Source organism: Acipenser ruthenus, chromosome 48 (genome assembly GCF_902713425.1).
Source record: "Acipenser ruthenus chromosome 48, fAciRut3.2 maternal haplotype, whole genome shotgun sequence".
NCBI lineage: Eukaryota > Metazoa > Chordata > Actinopteri > Acipenseriformes > Acipenseridae > Acipenser > Acipenser ruthenus.
In genome coordinates this window covers 6,147,592-6,166,490 of record NC_081236.1, presented here as the reverse complement: position 1 = coordinate 6,166,490, position 18,899 = coordinate 6,147,592, and the positions used below count along the sequence as shown (strand labels likewise).

Below are 18,899 nucleotides of genomic sequence, written 5' to 3'. Positions count from 1 at the left end.
GAAACACTTTCCATACAGATTGAACACAATCTGACGCCTGTCACACAAAAGTAAATATTAATTCAGTGGTCCATTAATAAGCATAAAAATAATGACAATTTAAGTCAAAAAGTTCTGTTTAGCGTTTCCCTTTTAAGTGCTGGTTTGGGGAAACGTTGCCCCTTTAAATGAGTTTGGAGGCCCTTGACCTTTTTAAACCCTGCACTGATGCACTATGGGATGGCGTCTTTTCCTGCAGGGAAGTCTCTCTCTGTTGCTCATGGCTGAAGGTTTGCTGTGGGATATTTAAAAGTGTTCAGGTTGGCTTTACCGAGTTCTGTTTATTGTAAAACTACATAGTTAGAAAGCGTAATACTTTTACTAGCTTTTGTTTTCATGTACAGTTTTAACACGGTTCTGTAGTACAGAGTAGCTTTGCTGTCGCTTCTCCTCTCTTGCTGTTTAGCTCTTGAATATTTCCTGTTGGTGTTTTGTTGGTTTTCTCTGCTGCTCGATCCCGGCTTTTCCTTTCTCTCGTGTTCTACTGGATCCCCTACAGACCAGCACGCAGGCCGGGGAGATCAAGCTGATTGATAATAATAATAATAACAATAATAATAATAATAACAATAATAATAATTATTATTATTATTATTATTATTATTATTATTATTATTATTATTATTTATTGGATGGTCCAAGAAGAGCAGTGTTTTGGATTCCTTGGATATTTTTTGTTTTATTTTGTTTCCTGTTTTTTTGTATCTTACCAATACGTTTATTTTCTGTGTTGGACTGTTTTTTGATGAGCAGGGTACGAGACTGTTATATTCGAGGCATTGGATTTGCTTTGAAACGCTATTGCCTTATTGATTGCATATACGCATTACTGTATGTAGCGTGGCTGAAGTCATTTAGCAAATATTGTTTTTTCTTTTTCTTTTGTTCTTACCTGTGCCACAATCTTAGTGGTTAATTTCAACCCTCTCCTATTGCGCTCTGGTCTATTAGTCTCCATGGTTACTGGCGCTTCTTGGTGCTTTATTGAGTGTTCCATTCGTGTGTGTGTGTGCTTGTGCGTGCAACAGAAATTAAACTGTTTGCAACCAGCGAGCCCAGCAATCCTATTACTGCTGTCAAACTGCCTTCCTGCCATCTACTTTATACAGTATTATTTAAAGGGTCTTTGGTAGAAACCTGTTCTTATTCTGGGAATACCGGGTTGGCCTGGTGCTCAAGGTTGATTGTTAGTGTAACGTTACAAGCGATCCTTTTGGTGGTAGTAGTGAATGCATATATGCTATTTTAAACTGTAAATGTTATTGTATTGTAGTCTGTGCTTGGCATATATAATGAGTGTGTGTGTGTGTAATATATATATATATATATTTATATATTTATATTTCCTACAATAACATGTTTTCTTTTTAACTTTGTCAACATCTCTTGATCTGCTTGTATTTCCAGTTTTTTTGTCACTGTAAGTGATAAATTATTCTCTATTGATTTATCAAATTACAAACCCCCTTCTCAAAACACTAACAAAGATGCATTCTCATCAAATTACAAACCAAGATGAATCCCCCTTCTTAAAACACTAACAAAGATGCATTCTCATCAAATTACAAACCAAGATGAATCCCCCTTCTCAAAACACTAACAAAGATGCATTCTCATCAAATTACAAACCAAGATGAATCCCCCTTCTCAAAACACTAACAAAGATGCATTCTCATCCAATTACAAACCAAGATGAATCCCCCTTCTCAAAACACTAACAAAGATGCATTCTCATCAAATTACAAACCAAGATGAATCCCCCTTCTCAAAACACTAACAAAGATGCATTCTCATCCAATTACAAACCAAGATGAATCCCCCTTCTCAAAACACTAACAAAGATGCATTCTCATCAAATTACAAACCAAGATGAATCCCCCTTCTCAAAACACTAACAAAGATGCATTCTCATCAAATTACAAACCAAGATGAATCCCCCTTCTCAAAACACTAACAAAGATGCATTCTCATCAAATTACAAACCAAGATGAATCCCCCTTCTCAAAACACTAACAAAGATGCATTCTCATCCAATTACAAACCAAGATGAATCCCCCTTCTCAAAACACTAACAAAGATGCATTCTCATCAAATTACAAACCAAGATGAATCCCCCTTCTCAAAACACTAACAAAGATGCATTCTCATCCAATTACAAACCAAGATGAATCCCCCTTCTCAAAACACTAACAAAGATGCATTCTCATCAAATTACAAACCAAGATGAATCCCCCTTCTCAAAACACTAACAAAGATGCATTCTCATCAAATTACAAACCAAGATGAATCCCCCTTCTCAAAACACTAACAAAGATGCATTCTCATCAAATTACAAACCAAGATGAATCCCCCTTCTCAAAACACTAACAAAGATGCATTCTCATCCAATTACAAACCAAGATGAATCCCCCTTCTCAAAACACTAACAAAGATGCATTCTCATCAAATTACAAACCAAGGTGAATCCCCCTTCTCAAAACACTAACAAAGATGCATTCTCATCAAATTACAAACCAAGATGAATCCCCCTTCTCAAAACACTAACAAAGATGCATCCTCATCAAATTACAAACCAAGATGAATCCCCCTTCTCAAAACACTAACAAAGATGCATTCTCAAACTACCAGTAAAATACAAATGTATGATTGGTTTAAAAGGGTAGCCAGTTAAAGTTCAAAATACTGCATTCTGATTGGCTACTTGAGAGAATGGTGCCACTTATAATATTGACTGCTTTCACCACATAGGGAGCACAAAGTTGCTGCTGAACCTCTGTTAACTTTACCTGCAACACAAGTTCACTTCTCACTTCCTTCATTACTAAAGACACCCTGCTAGTAAGATTTTGTGAATCCATTAATTGTCTTTTGATTTGATCAATTTTACTCATTTTTCATTATTTTTTTTTTGCTGCAGCTACTCAGCAGAACCCCCATGTCTGATGCCAGGGATCGTGTGAAAATGGAATCTGTCCCCATTAAAGAGGAGCTCCCTGAGCTTGAACTGGTCCCCATTAGACTGGTTTTCTCCGGATTGCCTTCCCTCCCCATGAAACAGGAGATGCCATGTGACAGCATCAAGCCAGAGGTGTCTGGTATTAAAGATGAGAGCAATGAACTGGAGATCCCCCAGACAGCAGGACCAGGTCCCATTAAAGAAGAGGTGCTGGAAATGGTATGTATGAAATATATTGTATTGTGTAGATGCCACTTAACCTAGTAATGATGTCAAACCCACAAACTTTGCTGCTTTCCTTTGTGCTGTTAACATGCAGAGATGTGTTTCTTAAGTGCCGTCCTCATCAAAAAATGAATAGACTCTCCTCTGTGAGAAATCAGTTTTCAAGCCGGCTCCAGCCTGGAAAGGACCTGGTGTTTGAGGATCCCATTTCTTTACTTCAATGCCTCATTTATAGGTGATGGATATTATTTATCACACATAAGCACTTCATTTCTCTGGCAGGTTTGTCATTGCTCTCCATAATGGCAATCTTTTTAAATAATGCTAAAATCAAATCTCTTCTACAGTACATTTTTTTAAGTTTGCATTCTGTCTGTCTTGCTGCTTGTCTGTGTTCTCTCTGTGTCTTTCTGTCTGTTTGTCTAATGAGGTAAAACACAAAAAATCAAAACTCAAATCGGCTCTCGGTATTGGCCAAGACAATCTTATCAGGCCACCACTAATTTATTTTCCTTTTTTGAAGTGTAAAAACTTATCTGGATATTAACACTGGAGGTGAAAATTGCATGAATGTTACTCAGCAACAACATGCAGGGACTGAGAACTTCATCTTTTTAAAAACCCAGATAGCCGCTCTTTTTAAACAGCTTTCATAGCATTTTGAATCATTTTTCATTTTCTTCTTACAGCAGCCACTAAGCAGAAGCATGTGTGATGCCATGGACAGTGTGAAGACTGAATCTGACCCGATTAAAGAGGAGCTCCCTGAACTTGAAGTGGTCCCCATTACACTGTTATCTGCACTGGCTTCCCTCCCCATTAAACAGGAGCTCTGTGAGATCATGCCATGCAGTGGCATCAAGCCAGAGGGGTGTGCTGGGATTAAAGCTGAACCCAGTGAATTGGAGATCTGCCAGACAGAAGAACCCGTTTCCTTGAAAGCAGCCCCCCCTGTGCTGGGTCCTGTACGCCTGCGGGCGTGTAGCGTGGTGCTGAAGAGAATCTGCCTGAGAGTGCAGGGCGCTGGAGCGGGAGCCAGCTCTCCCAACAGCATGCGAGGATGTGGAAAGGAAGACGGGGGGAGCTCCCATTCAGAGTGCAGTCCAGCAGGTGAGTAACTCTGAGTAGCTGTGATGACGTCACTCTACTGTGTCTTATTATCCACAGCAGGACTGAGAGGCAGGGAGCAGATGGGTTACGCTACTAGCTACTTAATATCACTCCTGTTGATGTCGCACTCCCATTGTCATTCAAGTACATTGCCCCCAGTATGATTACTGTTATTTTCTTAGATGCCCTTACATTATTTTTACATACAATTACCCTTTTTGTACTGCTTGGTTTTTACTTGAGCAATCTAGGTAAAGTACCTTGTTCAAGGGTACAATAGCAGTGTCCCCCATCTCGGATTGAACCCACAACCCTCCAGTGAACAGTCCAGAGCCCTGCTGCCCTATAGTGTGACGTAAGTCAATGGAAACTGAGTCCTGTTTAATCACTTCTTGGTCTGGTCACTGCAGGTAGAAACCTTTTTTATTGACTAACCATAATCGAATTAAACAAAAAACACTCAGTTCAACTATTTGCCTTATCAAAGCTGTTGAATGATTTGAAAGAGATGGATATTTCAGGTTCTGTATGAAAATGAATAGAACTTGAAATCTAATCAACTACTTATGAGCTGAAAAATAGTTTAAAAATGTGATCAACCAAATTGTAAGTTCACTTGAGTGTTCATTTAAGTAACTGAGAGCTCAGCTGGAACAAAACCCAGCAGACACAAGGGGTCCCCAGGACCAGACTGTGAACCACTGCTTTAGAAGTGAAGAAAGGTCAAGGTTCTTTGTGACTAAAAGCATTGACATGTGAATTGTAAAAGATAATCAGAACAATTAGAATATGAACACCTGTGACGTGAGACCATGGCCATGTTTACATGCAGAAAGTGAAAAACGGGGTCTTTTAACTTGCTCTCTTTTGCTAATGACTTCCCTACAGTGCCGTTTGCATGAGAGTTAATTTTATCGAGAGAAATTGTCCTTCCAAATGCAAACGACCCCAAGCCGAAATACCACAGAATGAGCTGAAGCATAGTACTGAGTGACAAGTGAACTCGTTATAAATTTGATATGTGTGGCACAGTGATGAGACCATTGAAAGGAGATAAGATACTGTCGCTGGGTTTGTTTCCTTGATTTTTAACTGAAGAGATTCATGTTTATTTTTTGTTGGTTTAGCAATAACAGACTTATGAATGTGAACAGACCTTGAATGTGTGTGTAGGTTGCCACAGAATGGTCATCTTTGGATTGGAAATTATCATTCTGTAATGTTGTTCCTAATTGAATGAAGAGTTTAAACAAAGTCACATTGTCACCAGCCATTACTGCAGTTGTTTTGGTTTGAATCAGTGACTCTTCAAAGCTTCTGAAGGATTATAGCTAATGACGCTATTTTAGAATTCGGTTTTGAAAGTAAACGAGTTTTTGTAAGCGGAGGAGCAAATACAGTTTTTGACCGTTGATACCGTTTGATACGTATATAGATTAATAACAAGACTGTATACATAGAAATCATAATGACACTATCCTTCAGTCCTTTTACATTCTTAAAGGATGTAAAGACCTAATGATAAGAAAATAGTTACACTGAAGAATATTCATTTGTGCTTGGATGGAGTTACTGGCACGAGACATATTGCTGTATTTGAAGGGTTCCCCACTCGTCTGACTATTATTGGATGTAAGTAAAGACAAGCTTATTGTTTTCTGAAGATTGGGAAGTCTGTACGCTGGAATTATTCTTTAAGTTAAGAGTTGGAAGTGATGTGTGGAGCACAGTGACTGGATGACGAGTCGTAATGTTTAGGATACCTAGCTTACAAAAACTAACAAGTGGTAAAATTTACTAAAATTCCAAGTATTTACTATCCCAAGGGTTCAATATTAATCGGAAGGCAAGCTAAAGATTCAAAACAGTGAAAAAAAAATTGAATTCTGTCAACATTGATATCCATTGCCTAAATATCCTAAGAGACATCGGCCCAGACCAAATCAAAACCTGCGTAAGCTGCTCATCTCACTTTATAGAAACAGTGTTTAACAGCATTTATAGCAGTTTGTTTTTTAAAGTGTGATCAGCAGATTGTGCAGGTTTTGGTTTGGTCTGGGCCATGTTCTGCTTTATTTTGACAGTTGAAAGTATGCCTGTTAAAATGTAGGTATTCTTGTTTGAAGATCAGTTAGTTGGTTCACAACCTGTTTACCATGGTGGGCCTCATATGCAGCTCTCTGTGTTGTGTGGGCTGTACTTATTACTCAGTTCCCACACAATAGTACTTATTACCTGTATCTCAAAACAAAATGTTATCTATTATCTCAGCAATGCCATACAAATCAATATAATACCTCTCATTGCTACACTGGCAAATGTCGACCAAAGGCATTTAAAATGAGCTGTTAAAATGAATTTCTGCTTACTCTCCTGATATCTGTGAATGTATTTATAAAAAGAAGCCAAGTTAGAAACAACAGTTGTGTTAATCCTGGCCCAGCACCATTCCAGTTGTGCCTATTTGCTTGATGCTTGACAAGATTGGGGGGTGTTACAACATTCTGCCACCCAGCTGCTTTAGTCTGCCACCCTGGTGACTGAAAATTCCTGGGGGGGGGGGAACCCTGTATCATTCATGTGTAATTATTTGGTGGTAGTTAAGTGAGAGATTGCATTTTAGTGTCTATTTAGCTCATGATTTTGCCTACATGTGTTTTATTTATTTATTTTTTGCTTTTGTTTTATTCTTTGTATATTGTGATTACAAAAGTTTGTGTTTGTTGTAAACTAGAAACCTATTTAAACATACTGAATGACAAGTTCAACAATATATAGCTTTCAACCATTTCTTATGACAAAACGGGTACAATCTGGAACAAAAGAGATGATAATCTGTACATTTCCTGATTTCTTTTACTCATGGCTTTCCTATTGGCTGAAGTATAATGCTGGCTCCAGAAATCCGCCTGCTGTAATTGCAACCTCCCTGGTGGAGACTACGCTACAGTTCTGTGTTTGCTAATAACCCAATGTAGAAAAAGGTTATGAAACAACAAAATGAGGAAGATACAATTGCAGCATTCCCTACTTGAAACAGTCTGACTTTCTCTCCTGTTTGTATTTTCCAGGTTCCAGAATAGCAGCTAAAGCAAGGGCGAGCAGTGACTGTGGGAATGGTGTCACCAAGTCAGGAGGTTTTAGAATACTCCAGCGAACGCGCAGAGGAAAGAAACCGTATCTCTGCTCTGACTGTGGGAAGAGTTTCAGTTGGTCAGAAAACCTTGCAACACACCAGCGAATTCACACAGGAGAAAAACCATTTCACTGCTCTGACTGTGGGAAGAGTTTCAGTCATTCAGCAACCCTTGTAATACACCAGCGAATTCATACAGGAGAAAAACCGTATCAGTGCTCTGACTGTGGGAAGGGGTTCAGTCACTTAGGAGATCTTGTAAAACACCGGCGTGTACACACAGGAGAGAAACCGTATCGCTGCTCTGACTGTGGGAAGAGGTTTAGTCATTCAGCAACCCTTGTAATACACCAGCGAATTCATACAGGAGAAAAACCGTATCGCTGTTCTGAATGTGGGAAAGGGTTCAGTCACTTGGGAGATCTTGTAAAACACTGCCGTGTTCACACAGGAGAGAAACCGTATCAGTGTTCTGACTGTGGGATGAGGTTTAATCAGTCAGGACACCTTAAAACACACCAGCGAACACACACAGGAGAGAAACCATATCGCTCTGACTGTGGGCAGAGTTTCAGTCGGTCAGGAAACCTTGCATCTCACCAGCGAATTCACACAGGAGAGAAACCATATCACTGTTCTGACTGTGGGAAGAGGTTTAGTCATTCGGCAGCCCTTGTAATACACCATCGAATTCACACTGGAGAGAAACCATATCAGTGTTCTGACTGTGGGATGAGGTTTAATCAGTCAGGACACCTTAAAACACACCAGCGAACACACACAGGAGAGAAACCGTATCGCTGTGACTGTGGGAAGACGTTCAGTTCATCAACAAATCTTGTATCACACCAGCGAATTCACACAGGAGTCAAACCATATCACTGTTCAGACTGTAAGAAGAGTTTCATTCAGTCAGGAGATCTTGTAAAACACCAGCGTGTTCACACAGGAGAGAAACCATATCACTGTTCTGATTGTGGGAAGGGTTTCAGTTCGTCAGGATACCTTGTTGTACACAAACGACTTCACACAGGAGAGAAACCATATGGCTGTTCTGATTGTGGGACGAGGTTTAATCAGTCAGGACACCTTAAAACACACCAGCGAACTCACACAGGAGTGAAACCGTATCACTGTTCTGATTGCGGGAAGAGTTACAGTGATTCAAGAGACTTTGTAAAACACCAGCGAATTCACAGATGATAAAAAATGCATTGCTTCTCTGACTGTGGGAAGAGTTTCTATAAGTCACGACACCTTGTAAGACGCGAGTGAATTCATGCAAGAGAGAAACCAAAAAAAAAACACCTTTAGATTTCAGTGATGTTCCGTATGAAATAACTTTGGTCTGTTTTGGTCAGAAGAGCCAGCTTCTGTTTCATTGTCACAGAGCTGCCTAGTGTGGGTGCCTGAGCTGTGGAGACAGACCCTGCCAAAAATCTTTAACCCTTTGAGTAGTACGAATGTACCGGTACGTCATTGAATTAATGGTCCCCAGGGAGTATGAATGTACGGGTACGTTCTGCAAATTTTGAGCTTTTGAATTTGAATTTTGAACTACAATTACTGGGTCTACAAAACTGCTGATAATCTGATATTGTAACACTAGGTGTCTGTAACACCTTGTAATGGTCTCTTGCGTCATCTGCCAGATACTGACAGAATTACACACACCAAACCCAGTCAAAAAATGTCCACAATGTCTGGAAAACGGCGGGAAATGCTCTGTGGGAAAGAAGTACGAGAAATTATATTGAATTCCGATTTAAATTCTTCTACTGAATCAGGCGTTAGTGAAAATATCAGTGAAGAATATTTACCTTCCTCGAGTGGCCCAAGCTCAGACAATGTGACAGGGATCACTGAGCTACATTTTCCTCACTGCCTTCACCCTCACCACGTGTTTACCCGGACGTGTTGTTGATCCTGATCGTTGTTTATTGAGTACCTGTTACTTTTGTCAAAACCTTTCGCTATGACAAAATAACGATTAATCTTTATTTGTTTTGTTTATTTACTATAAGAAATAGTTGTTTACATATTTTCATTGTGTAATAAATTGCTAATAGGCCTACCAACAGATGTGTCGATGTGAGGAGTGTAAATATGAGAAATTAAAAAAAAAAACTCACTCCAGTGGGCCCATCAAAACATTCTAAAACTTACTACTCAAAGGGTTCATTCATATATTTAGGAAAAGTCAAAAACTGGCTGTGGCAGCACGATTGCCCTGCACAATGGGGAATTTAGTGTTGGTGTAATTTGTATGTGGAAGTGGGTTTATTGTGTATCATTGTGGGAGTTGATTTTCTGTGATTAGATTATTGTTTACAGACGGGCGCTCCATTGAGACTTGCTGCCTGCTAGGTTTGGTTGAGGGGAAGGAGAGGGGAAGGTTTGGTTGACAGCAAGTGATTGGCTGTGCTGTTCCTCAAGCGGCAGGTGGGCGAGTCTTGACCGAGTGTCCGTCAGTTTAAAAACATCCACTGGCGATCGCTCTGGGCGACTGCAATGCCATGCTTCAGAGGGGAGCTGCGTATACTCAGGAAGAGAGCATCTGCTCTGCAGGAACGGGAGCTACGCAACCCTGCAACTGCAAGCGGTGCTTGTGAAGGCAATGCCCAGCCAAGGCCGTGTGAAGCAGCAGGAGTCGTCATCTGAACACCGGCTCATCAGTAGATTAGTTTAGGGGATAGTAATCCCATGTAATGTACAGCGAGGGTTATGTAGTGTAGCCGGTTCCTGGAGCGGGACGTCTCGTTTATAAGGCTAGCACTCGCCCTGTGTGTACCTTTTATTTGTAGTTTTTGTACTGTGTTTTATTTTTTCTATTGCACAGCTTGCTGTATGTGTCCTCTGTGTGTTACCATGGCTGGCAACATCACATGACCCTTTTGTTTACTTTCTGTTTTGTGAATAAATCCTGCGTGCCTGTGCTGGCGTTTAACTCCACCTTCCCATGTCTGTGATGCTTAAACAGTGGTTACCCACACACGGGAGACGAGCGCCCTGTCACACGGACACACACATACGATTTACAGCGGAAGAGTATTTAACATTTTAAATGCAAAATGGGTCAAACTGACCTGCATGGCGGGTCTACTGTTAAATGACTACAGTGAAAGGAATTTGATGCAACTTGAATTTTTATTGATTTCATTTTTACAACAATAGATTCATTTTGCTCACTATAATTAAAGAAGTAAGAATATTTTAACAAGCATTTTCTATTGTACTTTGTAAAGAGAAATTGTGCCCTTTATCAGAAAGGCAAGGAACACCACAAAAGATGAAGAAATTCATCAGGTGAATAAGCTGTTACTTTTTGAACTTCTCTCTTCCAAAGACAGAAAAAGGGTCCATTTCTGCACGGAAATCTGTCAGGTTTTTGCCCACGGATTTGGCTGCACTTTCCCCCTACAGAAAGATAAAAGAAAATGATGAATCCAAACTGCAGTTAAAATGACTTCAGCACCTGCCACGTGTTTGTTTGCTAGCTTTGTTTCGGACTATTTTGAACATCTAAAGGCCTGGAAGTTTCCAATTGTAAATCCAAGTGAATCTAAATTCAGATCAGATCGACGGTCATGACATAATACATGTTATGGAAATATACAGTCAGTAAAAAGGTCATGTTTCAAGTTAAGGCTTAAATTATACAGTATATCCCTGCAGAGTGGTTTAGTAAATAGACAGATATTCATGTCCCATAACAAGGCATTCATGTGTTACAGTATTGAAAAAACAAAAAGGCATTTTGTTGTATTTGCAGAAACCTTATAAAATGCAGAACCTTCATTGGGTAAATACGGCTATATGGGGGCATAATTAGTTTCGGGAGTTAAATAATACATTATTCTGCTTATTGACCATGACAGTTATTAATACATTATCTAAAAATAAATACATAAAAACAACACAAATATTACCTCGGGAGATATTTCCTTGCCGTACCGTATTTGTGTAGCAAAGTGTTGACAGTTCTTTCCAAAGGGATCATACTTTATTTGGGTACCAATCATTTTGTCCATGTCTGCTTTCATCTGCTCAGGACTTCTTGGTTCATTATGTTTGTCCAGTTCTCTGTACACAGAGTAGTCACTTTTTCCAGCCACCTTGTTAAGTTCTTCCTTCTTCAATTTAGAAGTAATGGCCAAAGGCTTGCTGTTGGACTCTCCTATATAATAATTGTAACGTTATATGGGCATTAAATTATGAGAAAAAAATCAATAGACACTGGGAGAAAGCATCTAGGATATTCAAGTTCTAATGATTCCCAACAAGTTTAAAACATGTAAGTATAACAAATATATCAATTATGCCATAAAGGAAATGAGAAAAATCAATATAAAACACAGCATACTGCTATTTAGATCATATAGCTGAAGACAAACAAACCAAAACACATGTTTTACCTCCTGAAACGTTGACAACGTAATGTTTTCCATGTTCCTGTCCGTAATAAACCCTCCAGTGATGATAGAGTCCACGGCTAAAGGAGATTATGTCTCCCACATTATATTCCTGGAGAACAAAAAAAACCGACATAGTTATGAGAAGAGACCAAGACACTCTGAATACAAAGTGTGGATAATGCATTGTGTGGCCACAAAGAGCTAAACAAGATCAACTAAAAGTTGGAGACAAAGATGTAGATAGTTGTATATTTGAACACAAATCCTGTATTTCAAGAAAGCATAGTACCATTACTTACCGGGTTTTCCTTAGACATCTTGGCAGCGTCTCTCTGTAGATTAACTGAATAGAAACAAGAGCAGAAATTCAAGTTTTGGTTTTAGTTTTTATGTCAGAATTTGTTCAAACAAAATAGGAAGTGCAACTCTCCACCTAAATGTCTCTCCAGAAGCAACCTAGGGGGTGATTCACACCAGCTGTCAAAGCCAGATGTACTTTGTTAGTATTACAGTTCAGTTTCTTTCTAATGCAGTTAATGAAATCATAATCATCATCATAAACTCACCCCAGTGTAATCCCTTCTTTCCTGAAGCACTGTTATGTTTGTAACATAACGTCAGTCTTTTATATATGCCCTGCTTTTGGGGAAGTTATTGCCCCTTGGGAACGTATTTGCATACAGTCTGACTGCAGAAATACAAAGGAAACCAAAGGAGAATGACAAATGTTTAAGATCAGTTTCGTTACACAACAATGTAGGTTTTGCTCAAGTTCATGCTGAAACTGACAAATGGAGAAAATAAAACGTGTCCAGCAGGTTTCGATGCTTCTATAAATCACCCAGACAGCTGGGAAAATTGTTCAACTGATCCAGTTAAGACAATAACTAGTGTGCTAGCAAGTATAAAGGCTTCCAAAGAAAACATGGTTCAATCATCACAAATAAATCGCTGATACAGCTCGCTACGTTTCCTATATTTAGCTAGTTAATGGGCTATTAAGTTGTATCGTGAGCACAATCTCACGCTGAAGTGCACTGATCTGTGTTGGATACAGCTGACTGTCAATTCCGGCAAAAATCTTGGAATCGTGGGTTAGCAGCCAATTGAAATGTGGTTCTGATACAAACAGTATTATAACTGGTCTGTAGTCTGACTGAAGACAGAAACACAGTACTGTGACTGCAATGCTGAAAGCCATGGATGAAACAAGGCTGGCATGGTTTAAAGGTTACTGTTATAAACAATTACTGATACACTGATTGCTGTATAGGGCATAATGTAATGGGGACGTTTAAGAAGACTGATCTGTTGCCATTGCATAGTTTCTAACGGGGGATGATCCCGTGGTCAGTACGCAGCTCCCTACTGAACGAGTACGCAAGTTAACATGTATTTCATATATAGTCACCAGTAAAGTCCTAAACTGATTGCATTTTAAAACCTGATTGCAATGTTATTTAGATTTCCAGAAAGCTTTTGACAAAGTCCTGCATAAAAGATTAATTCTCAAACTGAACGCAGTAGGGATTCAAGGAAATGCATGCACATGGATTAGGGAGTGGTTAACAGGTAGAAAACAGAAAGTACTGATTAGAGGAGAAACCTCAAAATGGAGCGAGGTAACCAGTGGTGTACCACAGGGATCAGTATTAGGTCCTCTGCTATTCCTAATCTACATTAATGATTTAGATTCTGGTATAGTTAGCAAACTCGTTAAATTTGCAGACGACACAAAAACAGGAGGAGTGGCAAACACTGTTGAAGCAGCAAAGGTCATTCAAAATGATCTAGACAGCATTCAGAACTGGGCAGACACATGGCTAATGACATTTAATAGAGAAAAGTGTAAAGTATTGCACACAGGCAATAAAAATGTGCATTATAAATATCATTGTGTGTGTCTCAGTGTGTGTGAGTGTGTGTTTCTGTGTGTGTGAGTGTGTGTCTCAGTGTGTGTGAGTGTGTGTCAGTGTGTGTCAGTGTGTGTCAGTGTGTTTCATTATGTGCATGTGTGTCTCAATGTGTGTGTGTGTGTCAGTGTGTGGGTATGTGTGTCTCAATGTGTGTGTCTGTCCGTGAGTGTGTCTCATTGTGTGTCTGTGTGTGTGTCTCAGTGTGTGTGTCTCAGTGTGTGTGTGTGTGTGTGTGTGTCTCAGTGTATGTGAGTGTCAGTCTCAGTGTTTGTATGTGTGTGTCTCAGTGTATGTATGTGTCTCTCAGTGTGTGAGTGTTTGTCTCAGTGTGTGTAAGTGTGTGTCTCAGTGTGAAACCTTCAAGCTCGTTGTTCAGAATATATGTCAGTGTGTGTGTCAGTGTCTCACTGAGACACACACACAGACACACACACTGAAACTTACACACAGACACACACTCACACACTGAGACACACACACTGAGACACACTCACACACTGAGACACACTCACACACAGAGATACATACACTCAGACATGCACACAGTGAGACACACAGAGACACACACACAGACACACACACAAACACACACAGACACACACACACAGACACACTGAGACAGACACACACACACACATTGAGACACACGCACATACAGAGAGACACACACACACTGAGACACACACACACACACTGATACACACACACTGATACACACACACACTGACACACTCTCACAGACACACACACACTGAGACACACACACACACACAGAGATACAGACACTCAGACACGCACACACTAACACACACTGAGACACACACACACACACACATACAGACACACACTCTCACACACTGAGACTCACACACACACATTGAGACACAGACACTGACACACACACTGAGACACACACTTACACACAGACATGCACACTGACACACACTGAGACACACACATACACACACACACAGAGACACACACACACACTGAGAAACACACACAAACACACACAGGCACACTGAGACACACACACACAGACACACACTCACACACATTGAGACACTGACACACACACACACACACACACACACTGAGACACACACACTTACACACAAACATGCACACTGACACACACTGAGACACACACATACACACACACACACACACAGACACACACACACACATACTGAGACACACACACACACTGAGAAACACACACACACAGACACTCACACTCACTCACACTGAGACACACTCACACACACAGAGATACAGACTCAGACACGCACACACTGACACACACTGAGACACACACACACACACACACAGACACTCTCACACATAGAGAGAAACACACACAAACACACACAGACACACATACTCACACACACATTAAGACTCACACACACTACTCTCCTGCCCTGTATCCCTCCTTCTTTCCCCTCCACCTCTCTCCATCTCCAGATCCCTCTCTCCTTCTCTTCTGCTCTCCTCTCACCTCTCCACCCTGCCCTCTCCTCTCCCTCTCACCACCATGCCCTCTACTCTCTCCCTCTCCTCCCTGCCTTCTCTACTCTCTCTCTCCTCCCTGCCCTCTCTACTCTCTCTCTCCTCCCTGCCCTCTCTCTTCTCCCTCTCTCTTCCCTGCCCTCTCTCCTCTCCCTCTCTCCACCCTGCCCTCTCTCCTCTCCCCTCTTTTAATATTGTCATATAGACGGGGAATCTATGTCACGGGAGAGAGCAGTCTTTTGCTACCTTTACACCTGCACACCCGAGCCGAGCCGGTGACGAGTCGAGCCAGCCTGTTACAGCTCGGGTAGCCTGAGTTGCATTTACACTAGAGAAAGGCGAGCCGAGCTGAGAGACGTCACGCACAATGAATGTGCTGAGTCGATTATATTAAATCACACAGACTGCAAAAATAGAACAAAGCATTCATTTAATAAAATCTTTTTTTACCATGGATTTATTATTATTATTATTATTATTATTATTATTATTTTATTATTATTTATTTCTTAGCAGACACCCTTATCCAGGACAACTTACAATTGTTATAAGATATCACATTCCACATTATTTCACATTATACAGATATCACATTATTTTTACATACAATTACCCATTTATACAGTTGGGTTTTTACTGGAGCAATCTAGGTAAAGTACCTTGCTCAAGGGTACAACAGCAGTGTCCCCCACCTGGGATTGAACCCACAACCCTCCGGTCAAGAGTCCAGAGCCGTAACCACTACTCCACACTGAGTCCAGAGCCCTAACCACTACTCCACACTGAGTCCAGAGCCCTAACAACTACTCCACACTGAGTCCAGAGCCCTGACCACTACTCCACACTGAGTCCAGAGCCCTGACCACTACGCCACACTGAGTCCAGAGCCCTGACCACTACTCCACACTGAGTCCAGAGCCCTGACCACTACGCCACACTGAGTCCAGAGCCCTGACCACTACGCCACACTGAGTCCAGAGCCCTGACCACTACTCCACACTGAGTCCAGAGCCCTGACCACTGCATCCACACTGAGTCCAGAGCCCTAACCACTACTCCACACTGAGTCCAGAGCCCTAAGCCCTACTCCACACTGCTGCGGAGAAGTACTGAAAATGTGCGGTGGGGGGGGGGGGGGGGGGGGGGGGGGGGGGGGTGGCGTACCTAAACAGGAAGCAAAGACGGGGGACCATATTCAATGTATACATAATAACGTGCTCGGGAATATAACGCTCCTACAGCATGTCCCCCAATTCCCTATACAAGTGCAATATTTCTATAGTAAATACAGTACCAGTGTTCAAACTGTAAACAACTTCTCAGTGTAACTTCTGTTTCTGTCTCTCCCTTTTGATACAGTATCTGAACTGAAGAAAAGCTGCGCTGGCACTTTATAACACAGACATCTTATTCAGCATTAATTTTATAACTAAATAAATATTAGGTCTGTAACGTGGTTATCTTTCCTAATCTATTAACTTTTTTGCTGCGAGAGGAGCTGCAGCTTTCTCCGGGAGACGAGATGCTTCAGCCTGCTTTGGCCCTGAGCCAGATTCAGATATGTTGCAGGGCTGGAGTTTCACAGCTTGGTTCCGGCTCGGCTCGGTTATTTGCTAGTGTAAACACTCCCGTCACGGTACGGGTGTGCTAGTGTAAACGGGGTATTAGTTAGAGTAAAATTGACTCACAGACTAAGAGAGAGGAGCTCAGAGGAAGAACTTAAACACCAGCTCCAATGAAACCAGTGAAAACACCCCAATAATTCAACACACTTGGAAGAAAACTGAAATATTGTTTAAGGAACTCTATTAACCTACATCTCCGCTGAAGAAAGTGGAAGTTAACAATCAATGAGTTAATGATGGGCTGAGTTGTCTGACCAAGAAAGGACATCTCAATGTGAAGAGGATTTTTCTTATTGAACAAAGACCTGAACAGGACAACGGCCAAAGTCATCACCCCAGGGATCAACACTGTGAATCAAATTGAGTATTCAACATGAAACTATAAGAATAGAAAAGAGTCACTGAAGAGATACTTGGGGAATGGAATGAATGCATGTTTGCAGAAAGGCTGGTTCTTGTGAAATATAAAGGGGTGTACGATATCTAGCACATTGTTTCAACTAACAAAGGGGCTGGAATAATATTACATGGGAGTGATTTAACAAGTATACAGAGGGAGGATCAATAGCGATCCAAGAGAATGAGTGAAGGGGCTGGAATAATATTACATGGGAGTGATTTAACAAGTATACAGAGGGAGGGTCAATAGCGATCCAAGAGACTGAGTGAAGGGGCTGGAATAATATTACATGGGAGTGATTTAACAAGTATACAGAGGGAGGATCAATAGTGATCCAAGAGATTGAGTGAAGGGGCTGGAATAATATTACATGGGAGTGATTTAACAAGTATACAGAGGGAGGATCAATAGCGATCCAAGAGATTGAGTGAAGGGGGGTTAAGTTTCTGTTCCGTGGATTCTAATTAAAATAAATATAATTAACAACAGATTGATGAATAATGAATTACGATCTCTTAATATCTTAATCAGATTTCACTGAAATGTATATTTTAATATTTACTGATTGGGTATTCACTCAAACAGTTATCCTGTTTGGATATTCATATTACTTGATTATTGATTTAGGAATATTGCTCATCCTATATAAAAAAAAAAATTCTAGACAATAGATGAATGCATTATTTTCCATGTAATCAATATTTACACTGAAGCTGAGATATTTCCTGAATATTATTCATTGCTAAACTGATTTCTGCTATTTTGATATGAATCTTCTGTTCTGTTTTTGTAGCGTATCCATTTTCTATCTTTCTTGATAAAAATGTATAAAAGATATAACGGTGTTGTGTGATTTACTGCTCAATTGTTTACCTCGGCAATCTTGAACTCATGAAAAGGAAGACATTTATGACAGCTAATTCAATTAGACCATTACAAATACTGTATGAATGAATCATATCCTTAAAGTGTACATTTTACTTGTGATTCTTCCCACATAACTCTCAACAATAAAGACGCTGTTGGGTCCATGAGCAGATTCTTCACAGAGACACAATGGAACAGCTTGCTGTACGAGTTACAAAACCAAGATAAAATGAGAGCTGCACACATGCCATTCAAGAAGATACATAATGACAACATTGTTAATTACAAGTAATACAGTATCTCCCTAAAATATAATAGCATCAATAAGAGGGCTTTGCTATATTTGTTATTTAAAAATTTTCACTATTTTATTTTTGTAGTGTTGTAAAGGGTAGCATCAGATTCATCGTGTCTAAAGACTTTCTTCCAAATCAGCTTTGTGTAGTGGGGTTCATTATTCTGTTTAGTCTGTATTAATACTAGTAATAATAATAAAATTAGTTTTGAATGCCCTTTGAACTGTAACTCTTATGTGTAAATATTATATGACAAAGTGTGTGTTAGAAGTTAAGATTCCAGCCCTGGATGTTTTGGGTGTATTTGTGGTGGTGGGTGGCAGGGATTGGGTTAATTCCTATCCCTGCCAAATACATGTGCAGAATGTGGCCAGGTGTTGATTGAATTATTAATTGTCAATC

General features: G+C 40.3%; 2 protein-coding genes across 3 annotated transcripts; one reads left to right on the top strand and one right to left on the bottom strand.

Annotated features, from left to right (window-relative positions):
• Nucleotides 1-212: 212 nt before the first annotated feature.
• Nucleotides 213-10,543, top strand: LOC131721207 (zinc finger protein 883-like). Of its 2 annotated transcripts, none has more exons than XM_059014620.1 (4): nt 213-299; nt 2,957-3,214; nt 3,910-4,330; nt 7,402-10,541. In XM_059014620.1, the coding sequence occupies exons 2-4, from the start codon at nt 2,975-2,977 to the stop codon at nt 8,667-8,669; spliced, it is 1,929 nt and encodes a 642-aa protein (XP_058870603.1). In that variant the 5' UTR covers nt 213-299; nt 2,957-2,974; the 3' UTR covers nt 8,670-10,541. The 2 variants fall into 2 exon arrangements, with proteins under 2 accessions (XP_058870603.1, XP_058870602.1); XM_059014619.1 differs by lacking the exon at nt 213-299 and adding an exon at nt 729-793 and having other exon boundaries at nt 7,402-10,543.
• A 241-nt stretch (nt 10,544-10,784) lies between these two features.
• Nucleotides 10,785-12,198, bottom strand: LOC131721179 (phospholipase A and acyltransferase 4-like). Its single transcript, XM_059014503.1, has 4 exons — nt 12,181-12,198; nt 11,882-11,990; nt 11,396-11,643; nt 10,785-10,883 (listed from the first exon to the last, which is right to left on the bottom strand). Exons 1-4 carry the CDS (start codon nt 12,196-12,198, stop codon nt 10,785-10,787), a joined length of 474 nt encoding a protein of 157 aa, XP_058870486.1.
• Between the last annotated feature and the right edge of the window lie 6,701 nt (nt 12,199-18,899).